The 13,410-nt window shown below is 39.8% G+C and overlaps 1 protein-coding gene across 1 annotated transcript; it reads right to left on the bottom strand.

Annotated features, from left to right (window-relative positions):
• Positions 1–3,482: 3,482 nt before the first annotated feature.
• LOC104417565 (desiccation-related protein PCC13-62) lies at positions 3,483–4,729 on the bottom strand. The gene is given in 6 exon segments (XM_010028822.2): positions 3,483–3,860; positions 3,954–4,001; positions 4,003–4,023; positions 4,025–4,181; positions 4,397–4,593; positions 4,595–4,729. Coding segments are annotated over 6 exon segments (936 nt in total).
• Between the last annotated feature and the right edge of the window lie 8,681 nt (positions 4,730–13,410).

Here is a 13,410-nt window from a genome sequence, read left to right on the forward strand (position 1 = left end):
GGCCACTGATAGCATTCTTCTGACCAATCCATTTGAGTATCGTAGTCTAGTTAGTGGTCTTCAATACCTTACTATTACTTGTCCTAATATTGTTTATGCCACAAATCTCATATGTCAGAAAACGCAGCACCCAACATTAGGAGATTTCCATAAGCTCAAGAGGATTCTTCGATACATTAAGGGCACTATGAATCTTGGAACTTTTATCCATTCTAACAGCCCCATGCATCTATATGGTTTTTCTGATGTTGATTAGGCCGGTTGTATTAATACTAGGAGATCAACCATTGGCTTCTGTACTTTTCTTGGTTCAAATCTTATCTCTTGGTCAGCTAAGCGACAGTCTGATGTGTTCTTCGTGACATTGGCATATGTTCTTCAACAGAAGCCGAATATTGTGCTTTGGCTTCAGCTATTGCTGATCTTACTTGTATCAGTTTTGTTCTTTGTGACATTGGCATATGTTTGTCTGCGCCAACTACTCTGTTTTGTGACAACAAGTCCGCTATTTCTCTTACTCTAAATCCAATTCTCCATGCTCGCACCAAACATATTGAAGTGGACTTTTCATTTTGTTAGAGAAAAGGTTTCATCAGGATCGTTAGCTGTTCGTTATGTACCAAGTATTGCTCAAATTGCTGATATCTTCACTAAATCATTGACTCGTTTAGCACATTTTGCCCTACGCACCAAATTGGGTTTGGGTTCTCTAACCCTTCCCAATTTGCGGGGGGATGTTAAGGAACAGAAGCATACTGAAACAGAGCTGCATAATGAAACAAAGCTCGAGACAGAGTTTGTGGAAGTGAAGAAGGATGAGGAACCAAAGGTTGAAGACTGTATTGTTGCAAGTGTGATGATAGTTACACCGTCTATACGTGAATATAGAGCTGCTGCGAAGAACAGAATTAGTGGAGTCAGAAGCTCGACTATGGCCTCTATTGGAAACACAACTCAAAGCTCCAAGTGTCCACGTGCTTTATTATTAAAGAATAGTTATTCAGTTTTACAAACATAACAGAATCTGTTAAAATTATGTTTTTGTCATCTTCTTCTTCCTTTTATTCTTGATATGATGTATAAAATGAAGATAGAGAAAGAAAAGACGTGAGGCTGAGCTCTCAGAGAAATGTATTGCTTGTTTTGTTCATTAAATACAGAGAATTACTCAACTCTTTTAGTCTTCTTCTTCTTTTGCATTCTCTGTTCAATTCATATTCTTCACATCCATATTTATTCTAACCAAAGGAATTCCATATCCATCTAACTCGCTTTAAATTCTTTATGTGTATATGTTATTTGGATAAAATTATTGTTTCAACTACAAGATCTTAAAGAATTGCATATAATGTTCAATTTTTGTATTGATTCACACTAAAGAATAAGAGAAAGTTAGTATATGATAGCGAATTAATAAAACCACAATAACAAATAACCCATAAAATGACTCGACTTATACAAGTTAAGAAATGAATGTCAAATTGAGTTAAACTTCAATGATTATTTATGTCATTTTCCCTATCTTTATTTTTAACTATGAACCCACTTAAGGAGATTATTGCTTTAGGCATTTAGAGTAAAGGGGCCCCTAAAAGAACCCCGACACATATTACTTTTGTTGTTGATTCTATATCACTTGATCCAGTTATGTTTTCTTGTCTCAAGATCTATCTGAAAGCTCCTGTTTCTTTGGCATGTGATCTCATTGAACGGCATCTTTGTAAGTCCTAAAGATATCTTAATAATGTTGGGAATGGAACTGTAGGAGGATAGTGGATTACGGTATGTGGTTTAGCCTCTCAATTGCGCCGAGGACGAGCATGAAGACAACAACGATTACCTGGAGCAACATGAGAATGGGTTGGAGCAAGAAGAAGACATTGAGGAAGACGATGAGGGGGATGAAGAAGAAGATGGAGTGGCAGAAGAGGGGGAGGTAGATGAAGATGGCCGTGGGAAGGCTGAGGATCCGCCCACAAAGAGGAAGAGGGCAGTTAGAGACGTGGAGGAGGAGGATTCTGAGGACAGTGATGTAGATGATGAGAGACCTCCCGAGAGATAAGGCCCAGACCTAGTTCCTTGTGTTGGTCGGGAGCCCATTAGGACTTGACACATCCGCCCCCACCTCTATTTGGGTCAAATTGTGGCAATATCTTGGTGCTATATATAATGGGAGAATTACCAAAAGAGTCATAAACCTATTACAAATGTGCCAATTTAGTCCTAAACTTTTTTTTTGGTAAATTTAGTCCTAAATCTTTTATAATTGTGCCAATTCACTCCACCTGACCAAAATTTGCCGGCCGACACTGACATGGATGTTGGCCGGGGATAGCTAGCCGATAAATGCTGATGTGGCAATTTTTAAATATTTTTTTTCGTATTTTTAAATATTTTTTTGAACTTTTTATTTCTTTATTTCTTCTTTTTTTCCACCTTCTCCTTCCTCTGGCCAGCGAGATCAGCCTCACTGGTCACTAGCGAGACTAGCCCACGCCAGCCACTGGCGAGGCTCACCCCCGCTAGCCATTAGTGGAGGCAAGCCTCACCCCGCGACGGCAAGGCCGTCGCCGCCACATCTGGTGAGGAGCCTCGCCAACCACCAATGAGGTCGACCCTCGCCTTGGTTGGGCGAGGCCCGCTAGATCTAGCGAGGCTTGGCCTCCCCAACCAAGGTGAGGGTCGACCTCATTAGTGGCCGACGAGGCTCGACCTCGCCGGATGTGGCAACGGCGGCCTCGCTCGTCGGGCGAGGCTTGCCTTCGCTAGTGGCCAGCGAGGGTGAGCCTCGCTAATGGCCGGCAAGGCCGACCTTGCCAACCCTCGCCTCGGCTAGCGCCGGCCGGCTAGAGGAAGGAGAAGGTGAGAAAAGAAAAAGAAAAAAAATTCAAATATTAAAAAAATAAAAAAATTTGCTAAATCAGCGTTCGCCGCCTAGCTATCCCCGGCCGGCGTCCACGTTGGCATTGGCTGGCCAATTTTTGCTGAATGGGCTGAATTGGCATAATTGTAAAATGTTTAAGACTAAACTAGCCAAAAAAAAAAAGTTTAAGACTAAATTGACTCAATTGCAGTAAGTTTATGACTTTTTTGGTAATTCTCCTAAATATAATGTATAGGATAGATGAAGAAATCTATATAAATTTTTTTATATCTTTTCATAATTTTTTCTTTCAGTAACATTTCATGTAATCCCTACTTTCGATCCTTTGAAAATTCTGATGATCCTCGTACAACTAATCAGGGCAAAATTGATGAACTGGGTGCAATCATTGAAAATCAAAATCGAAGTTGTCCTCACTTATCACATCAACCTAGGTAAGACGGGATTTGAGAAGGGGAATCAACTGAGGAGGAATTTAGAAACATAATATTCATTATTTTAATTTGCTGAAGGCTCCCGGCATGATATGTACAAGTCCATTTGAAAGATCGGGAGCACAATCAAAAGTCACAAATTTTTCATCGATTATCACAATCATCTACACCGACCGGAGATAAGACCTAGCAATGCCACCATCCCCTCCTTTGGGATAGAATCCTCCCGGGACTCTCGCATCGCCGCTCCCATAGACGATCCTCAGTATCTCCTCCGGCGTTCGGTCGTACGCGACCGAGTATACATCGCCTGCGAGCACGTTCCCCTCGATCTTCCCCTCGGCACCTAGGTGACGGGGTACGACGAGGCCCTCGTCCTTAAGCCCGTCATGCCCAAGTCTGTCCCTCAGCTCCGAAAACCTATTTGTGAACTCCGCCACGATTATCTCATATGGCTCGACTTTCTTGTGTGCCCGCTCGTATAGAAGGGCTCGGATCACTGCATCCTGACCTGATTCGACGCCGAGAAGGCCCGCGACAAGCTGAAAAGCATTCACAAGATGGGCGCAAGGATTCATAGGTAGCTCACTAGAATTTGACAAAGAAGATTAACATGTAGAGATTGTTCGCTATACCCTTTTGGAGACAGAGCCTTGGAGCTTGGAGTTTGCTCCAACATAGCCCCGTGAGGCCAACATAAGGGACCGAGATAGGAGGCAAGCAAGAAGTTAAGTTCATTGGCATATGGGTCGAATGGAGGCTTCAAAGCATACCCAAATGCTTTGTCTACCACTTGGGCAAATGAATCCGCAGACAAATTCAGCAGCGGCCTTGGAAACCCCTTCACTGTCTGCTTGATGGCCCTACATTGATTCAAAAAAAAAAGAAAAAGAAAAAGGACTCTGTGATTTGGTCATCAGCAAAGGAAAGTCTAGGTCGGCAAATGAGAGTTAGCATCAGTGTTCCTCTCTAACATAAAACAAATGAGAATGACTATCAAAGTTCGCAAAATAAATAACAAAAAGGTTTGATTTTGCACTCCAAAATCAAACCATATGACATCTCTAAAGAAACTCACTTCAAATGACCGACTTCTTGGTAAGCAAATTGCAAGATGATATCCTTGATGAGAGGACCCAAGTTGGCAGCCCTAGCTCCAACTGGGGATGGACCTCCCAGGGTCAAGTTCGGGGCCACCTTGTCCAATCCATACCCCAACGAAGCATACAAGAAGAGCTCTGCCTCAAAGTACTCCAAATTCAGCGGAAACTCCAGGTAGGTCCACATCGCTCTTCGGGACTTCGTGATCGTGATGGGAGTCGAGGTCCCCGCAGTTCGAGCTTGGGATGAGGAGGAGGAGGAGGTAGAAGAGAGCCATCGAGGTGGTGGCCATGAAGTTGGTGAATGCCATGGCCTAAGCTTTGGGTGTTTGTTCTTTTCAGTGTTTGTGTTGTGCGAGTCTCAAGTCTGGTTGTGAGCATATATATAAGGTGTCCCGAATCACGTATTTGGGCATTGCGCTTAGGCGAGGAGGAAAAGGTGTCTAAGTGCTTAGTCAAAGAACAAAGGATTTCTGACCCAAAAAAAGAAAAAAACAGAAGAAAGGATTGCTTTGACTTTTGTTTGAATTGGAAATTGTCTCTGCATTGGGTGAGGCATCTTTGCTATTCACGCCATTTAGAGCAATATAAGAAGGAAAATCTAAGGTTGCGTTTTGGAAATCGAGGGTTACTTTTCTAGGAAGAAAAAAAAATCTAAGATAATGAATTCATGATATGACTAGGTTCAGTGAATCAGTGAAACTAGGTATTTAGACCCATATTTAAGAAATAGGGATTTCTTCATGAGATTTGGATTGGATAAACATGAATGTACCACCGGCACGTCATACATGCCCGCTCGTAGCTCTCTTCAACGCTGATACTAGTGGTCATTATAATTAATTTTCCACTAACATTGACTTAGGGAAAAAAAACACAACCTTCTACAAGGGTAATAACTAATGATACGATAATTATGCAATTAACATGTGGTCCTCCTGATTTTGACGAAAAGACAAAAACATATGGTCCTCCTGATGCAAACAAACTTCAGAGAATATCATGAGTCAAGGGTGCGATTATTTTTGCAAATTGAAGTGTTAAGAGATACCAAATGCATGGCTAGGAGTAAATTTTAATTATTTTTCCTTGCAATGCTGGCCATGACCCTTCATAAATTAGAAATAAGAAGATACAAATTGATTTATGACGAAATTTTCTGCTTAAGGCCAGGTGGAGTAGGTAACGAGGAATTTCTCTCAACACATTTATTTCTATTTGGCAATATATCATTTATTTGATCATCTTAGAATTTTTTTTAATCTTCATATATTTACGCAATGCAAACGCACACAGTGACAATAATTAAACTTGTAGTTAGTATAAAGTTCTAGAGACAATAAGAAATCTCTCTTTGTATGATTAAGTCACAAATTCCAGTGTCTAACAAAAAGAATAAAATATGGATTTACAAAACAAGACCTAGAGAAGTCCATCCATATGACAAAAAATACTATATACCTAATTTTCGTTAATCACTACGGGTTGCCCCAGTGGCAATCATTCCCACTTGGGAAGGGAGAGATGACGTGTTCGATTTCCCACCTTCTCAATGGACTGGGGTGGGGATGCTTGAATGAAGGAGTAGAGTTTTGCAACCTATGCACCTTGAAACAAATAGCTTTTCATCATGTTTTCTCTGGATATTATCTTTCTTTTTCTTTTTTCTTTTTAGAATAAGTGTATCGGAAGTCTTAAAATATGTTATGAAAGTACAATCAAGATCTAAAACCCATCACTCAAATGGGATAGTTAACGAAAGTACTCGATTGGACCAATTAGACAAATTTTCAGATTTGATAGCACTTTTTAAAAGTTCTAATACTTGATTATGCTTTGTTGACAAATTTTAGAACTCTCGTCCATTTATTTTGCCTAGGGCAAAAGCTACCAAAAATCCTAAACATTTTTGTATGACACAGTGACACATTTATTCTAAACTTTTTTTGTATGACACGAAAATTTCAAACTTGTACATGCATTACTCTTCATTAGAGTTTTATCAATGAGAATCATTAAAAATCTACCTACATAAACGCTAGAAAGCAAATGGTGCTAATATGATGCCCACGTGAATTAAATAAAATAAAAACAATATTATTTTGGCTGAAAAATCATCTAGCAGAATTTTAGTCACAATAAAAAATTTGGGTTAAATATGTAACAATTAGTATAGTTTGGGGTTTTTTTCTATTACAAAAAAAAAAAAAATTCACCACCTCCTGCAACGGTAGCGCTGGCTTTGCGCTCTCACCCTCATCCGGGAGGGAGGAGATCGAATCCCAACGCTGTTGTTATGGATTCTTAAGTGTGGCGCCCTAGTGGTGGGTCCTGGGCTAGCGCCGCTCCTAGTTTATCTCGCAAGCTATCGGCTGTACGGGAGTTCTAGGGTGATCAAAAAAAAAAAATTCATGGTAAATATGTCTAGTTTTCAAGGTAAATGTGTCTAGTTGACAGTTTGAGGGTTTTTTTTTTTTGTGGTAAAAGTAAGTATAGTATAGACTTTGCCAATCGGATTTACAAAAAGGAGGCCTGGCACCAACAACAAGCAGACACTCAAGAAGACCAAAGGGTCAAGAAGAGTGTAAGGGTGCCGTGGTTCCAATAAGAATACAAGAGGCGAACAACGCAACAAAACTAAGCCCACATAGACGGGGCCACCAAAGTCAATCAAAGATAGACGAATGGATACCCCAGCTACGTTGTAATCTTCTATTCCTAGGAGTAACAGGAACATATTTGAAAGTAAGAGCCTTATCTTTAAAAAGCTTATGCAAATGCATCTTCATAGCCGGAATGAAGAGGGACCAATTCCGAAAAATAATGTTGTTCCGCTCTTTCCAAATTATATAGCATAACGCTCAAAAAGCAAAGCGGACCGGGGACTGGTGGAAGCTTTGATCGGCGAGATGGATAGTAGCCCACTCTAAATTTTCCAACCAAGATTTATTTCGCCAAGCAAGATTTCATTTTACGGCGCAATACAAGGCAAGGCTACCCGTAACAAGACATCCAAAAAATAAATGATCAATCGAGTCCGAATGGCACGAGCAAAAAGTGCAAACCACATAAGGAATTCTGCCATAAGAGAGTAAGGAAACCTAGGTAGGTAGACGGTTGCATGTGATCAGCCAAAGGAGAAATTGATAGCGCGGAAGCATCATAGAACTCTAAATAAAAGATGACCATTGCACCGACTCACCTCTTGGGCGAATTAATTTCCACGCTGAGGCAGAAGTGAATTTACCAGAGGGATGACCAAGCCACTGAAAGCAGTCATTCTCAAGGTTAAGTATTGGGAGGGGTTCTCCCCAATTCGCAAGAAAGGTAGACATAAAGGACAAGGGGTTCAAGCAAGAGAGGCCTTCAGCAACCGATGCCTGCCGATAAATATTAGAACGGTAAATTACCGGATTCGAGAACAAAATTGTAGAGCGGGCCTCTCGGATGCCACAAATCAAACCAAAAGGAAGCTTATAAACCATTGCCATCTAAACATCTGCTGAAAATTCTCCCTTAGGTCCAACAACTTTTTCCAAGCCCACAAGCACAAGGTAGGACGAGAAGCGATCCAGAAGTTTTTGTGCTTTAAAAACGTAGAGTGTATCCACTTGCACCAAAGAGACTCCTTATTAGTAAATATGAGCCAAATGTATTTAAGCATGGCATCCAAATTACTTTCCTGAAGAGTACGAATACTAAGGCCACCTTCATTCTTGGGCAAGCATACATCTTTCCAAGACACTTTAGCTCCACCACACCTAATTTAGGACCCTTCCACAAAAATTGTTGGAATATCTGTTCTATACAATTGAGTACCGAGCATGAATAAATACACGAGCCCAATACACCTGAATAGAATGAAGTACCGACTTGATAAGTTGAAGTCGACCAGCAAAAGAGAGGAAACGGTGAGTCCATGCTTGTATTCTAGCAGTGATAGCATTCACCAAGGCAATACAATCAGCTTTACCCAATCTGGTGGCAATAACCAGCACATCAAGATAGCGAAACGGCAGTGATCCCAACTGGAAACCCAAACAACTTAAAATATTATCTCGAAGAGACACGGGGCCTCCTAATAGGAACACTTCACTTTTCCTTAAATTTGGAGTAAGACCACTCCAGTTAGAGAATCTATCAATACCTGCCTTGAGGAGTTCGATAGAGACCATATTGGCTTCTGCAAAGAGGAGAACATCATTGGCAAAAAAAGAGATGGGAAAATAGTTTGAGGGTTTTTTGTGGCTTTTTGCCCATTTTTCTACTTGGATTGGCTCTTATCTTATTAATGTTATGTCTGCCTTCTCATCAATTATCTATTTCTTTCTCCATTTTCAATAACATTATTGTTGACCCCTCTTGACATCAAGCCCAAACATAAAGAAGTTATAAACTCATATGAGGTCATGACAAGTGCACTTAAACGATTGGTACAGTTATCAGATGGGTAGGTCAAGTAGAAAATTGTCGATTTAAATTGATCTATTTAACCCGTTTCAATTCCTTTATATGCAGTATAACTTTTGTAACCTAGACCCTGCTTAACCCATATTATTAAAGTACTTTCATATTTAATCTGACCTATGGAAATCCGTGCCCCTCTAATTAATTCACTTTTATGTTTTTGGATAAAATTGTTGTTTCGACTATAAGATTCTAAAGAATTGACTCTCGACGATGCAAAGAATGTTCAATATTGATTGGCACTAAAGAATAAGAGAAAGTTAGTACTTTAGCGAATTTATAAAATTACATAATAACTCAACTCATCATATATAGATTGAGAAATTGGTATTAGATTGGGTCAAACTTCAGTGATCATTATGTCATTTTCCCTGTCTTTAATTTTTAATTTTTATTATAAAACTACTTAAGCAGATTCTTGTTTTAGGCACCTAGAGTAAAAGGATTCCCAGAAAACCCTAACCTAGGTCGCCTTTTTTCTCGATTCTATATCCCCTAATCCAATTATGTTTTCTCGTCTTAAGATCTATCTTAAACGTGATATCCTTATTCCGATCTCAATTTTCAGAATGGAATGATGTTGGCATCCAATTTCCGGACGGGGTTACAATAAAGATTGGTAGGCCCCAAAAACACCGAAAATACAACTTTGGTGCGAAAACTCGATTTTTCATCGACAGGATATAAAATTTGAAAAAGTGAAAATGGGCCACAGATGAGAACCCACGTGGGCCCAATGGGCTTTCATGCCCAAGATGGGTAGCCCAAAGGAGCCCATGGGCCATCCAAGTCCTTTCATCTCAAGTTCCTCATTAATGACTCATGTGCATGAATAGTGCGTAAACAGTACCCAGACTTAGTGAAATTGCCATTTTGCCTTTCTAGCCTAATAGAACAAAAACTCGTGTACATAAAGAAAGAGATGGGTGCCTAATGAAGAGATGAGAGAGAAGATGATGTCATGCCTAGCCTACCTATCCTATTTTCTAGCTTAGGCATGATGAGTTCATTAAATGACATTAATGGAACTTGGGAAGGAAGTAAAGTAAGAGACAATATTAGCCCTCCATTCTTGGCTTGGAGAGCAAGGTCTCATATGAGCCATCCAATAATTTGGATTTGAACATATCTCTCTCTCCCAAAATTCTTTCCTACCCCTCTCTCTCTCCCCAAAATTCTTTCCTACCCCTCTCTCTCTCTCTCTCTCTCTCATTTTTCTCTAATTTCCCTTAATCTCTCTCTTATTTTCCCTCATCGTAGCCGAACCTCACCTCCCTCCATTTCCAACATCTTTGCAACCCATTTCTCTCAATTTTGCCTCTCTTAGATCTCTAACCTCACCTCCCTCCATTTCCAACATCTTTGCAACCCATTTCTCTCAATTTTGCCTCTCTTAGATCTCACTTGCTGTCCACCATACATCGTTCACCGTTCGGAGCGCCTGTTTCCACACCGCTGTCTTCACTGCTGTGCTAAGTTTGGGCTGCAAAGTGGTGACTGTTCAGCCCCTCAAGCCGCTGCCCACAACCTTGTCACAATTTGTTTGGAAGGTGACTAGCCACCGCCGAGCACCGCAGCTGCCATCCAACCCTTGCTGCATCTTTGCCGTTGCTTGCCAAGGTTGGAATCAAGAGTGAGTGGCTTTCTAGCGGGTTGTTGTTGCACTTTAGACTTAGCTTAAGACTAGATTAAGGCTAAATGATGCCTTGATAATGTGATAAGTGAGTTTTTGGATGATAAGTTATCATAGGATTCCGATAGGTTATCACGATAGATTATCAAATTTTGTCAATAGGCTATCATATTTATCAACAGGTTATCACGATAGGTTATCAAGTTTTACCGATAAGTTATCATTTTTTATCGATAGGTTATCAAGTTTTGCTGATAAATTATAATGTGTTTTTTCGATAGGTCATCGCGATAGGTTATCACGATAAGCACTTCCAATGTTCAATAAGTTATAAGTAGTTATGTGATAAGTTATTAAAATGTGATAAGTGGAGATGCGATAAGTTACTATGTTGTGATATGTGAGGAGTGTTAAGTATTATGACACGTCATATTAATGTTAAATAAACATTGTTTAGGTTATGATAGCATGCGATAGATTATTCTAATATCTTATGCTCAATTGCAATGACTTATTCTACATTAATGAGTGTTCTATATGCCATGAGTCCTAATTTGATGGATATAATGTTGGTTGCTAAAATTGAATATAGCGCATGCTTATGTATCTTTTAGAAGGGAAAAATGATAAAGGTTATAGTATTCGTTGATTGTAGCCAATTAATAAGCATGTGAGATATGTGGAAGGATAGCATATTAAAGTGTTCAAGTGATGTATTTAGGTGATATAACATGATATACAAGTAAGACATGATGACATGTGGCTAATAAGTGCATATGTATGAATATGTGAAAAGATAGTATGATGAAGTGTTTAAGCGATGATGAAGTTTTTAAGTGCTATTATGATGCAATATGCCATGTGATGGAAATATGGTTAATTTGACAAATGCATGATTGGGATGTGATCATGTGGTATGACAACATGACATGGTCGTATATAATTATTGTTGTTGCATATTATATAAGCATTACACACTATTGCATCAATTAATGATAAAGATATAAAATGAGCTTGAGTGATATACGCTCGTGTAATCATTTAAATACCCTTATGCATATGATTATGCGGGGTGATGGTTCCGTCTTGATGCATATAATTATGCAGGATGATGCTTGATTAAGTTCGAATGCCCCCACATTAACAAGATGCCATTTATGAATGGATTTTGGAATGAAACTCCTTATTGGATTGCCATCCTAAGGTGTATGCATACGCGGGATGATGCCGTGCCCAATGGCATGGGACGATGCCCAATTATGCCAGATGATTGCGAACCTTAGGATTGGCCTTGGGCCTTGAGCGGCTGTAATAATTCGAAAGCATGGTCTCAAAGGTTGCATCATAGTATGGGATACCATAAGATTCTCAAGACGCCACATGTGAAAAGTGCATGAGTGCATGAATGCATTTTTTAAAGTGATATTATAGTCTACACACGTGTGACATGAGATTGATATATGAGTATGTCTGGACTATCGTGTGGCATAGGTGCAAGACTATGTTATATGGCCCAATCTTATGTTTGGCTCATGAGTATAGGAAGTGTTATAAGAATTGTTTATGTGCTAATGTCTTGATGACTTGATAAGGTAAGATAGATGTTCTTGTTTATAATTAGGGCAAAGCAAGAGTTACTTTGCGATTGATTTGCATCGATAGATGATTTGCATGTTTAGGTCGTTCTAAGGTGAATAACCTCCTTGTGTGAGGTTTAGGAAGTTCACTCGCTGAGTTTATCACACTCCTCGCTATTTAACCTTTTTTAGGCCCTAATTGTGACTAGCCGAGCCCGAGCCATGATATTTTGAGTTGGATGCGTATTAAGAGAGAGTGGCGTATATCACATTTTGAAGTCACCCTCGTAATATTAGAGGCGATAGGCTTATCTCAATACCCCTTTTGGAGACGGCTGTAGACACGTTTTCGGCTTGTATATGAAGTGATGTAATAAGTGATGTTAAAGTTTGAATGTAAATGACTTATATGTTGTGACAATGTTATGGATGCATATAAGTACATATAAGTGTGCTTGAAACTATCCTTGTTTTGTTGTGAATGGTTGGTTAAGTCGTTTCTACTTTTGCTTGTGTATATAAACAATAATACGGATGGGTCGGCGACGCTTCCTGAGATGTTGCAATCGAATGACCATAAGTATGGAAGTAAGGAGTGCCGCATGTCCAAAGCGGGTCGGGGTGTGAAATGAAAGCTCCTGATTTTTTGGCATGTGATCTCATTGAACTGCATCTTTGTAAGTCCTAAAGATATCTTAAGAATGTTGGGAATGGAAATGCGGGAGGATAGTGGAGCATAGTATGTGGTTTGACCTCTCGGTCATGCCAAGGATGAGCATGGAGACAATAGAGATTACCTAGAGCAATAGGAGAATGGGTTGGAGCAAGAAGAAGTCATTGAGGAAGATGACGGGAAAAATTGCCTGAAAAGTCCTAAATGTATTGTACTTTTGCCAATTCAACCATAAATCTTTCAATTTTGCCAACTAAATTCTAAACATTTTCACCTTTTGTGAGTTGAATCAATCCGGCCAAAATTGGCCACAAATTGTAGACATGAACACTGATTGCAAGGATGAAGACATTGAGGAAGAACATGAGATCAAGGATAAAGATGGAGTGGAAGAAGAGGGGGCGGTATACAAAGATGGCGATGGGAAGAATGCAGATCCACCCAAAAAGAGGAAGAGTGTGGGGAGGAGGAGGGTGCTTCCGACGACAGTGATGTAGATGATAAGAGAGAGACCTCCCAAGAGATGAGGCCTCGACTTAGTTCCTCGTGATGATCTTGAGTCCATTGGGATTTGATGCATCTGTCTTCCCACTCTATGGGGTTGAATTGTGACATTATGCTGGTATTATATATATCATGTTT

Source organism: Eucalyptus grandis, chromosome 8 (genome assembly GCF_016545825.1).
Source record: "Eucalyptus grandis isolate ANBG69807.140 chromosome 8, ASM1654582v1, whole genome shotgun sequence".
Lineage (NCBI taxonomy): Eukaryota > Viridiplantae > Streptophyta > Magnoliopsida > Myrtales > Myrtaceae > Eucalyptus > Eucalyptus grandis.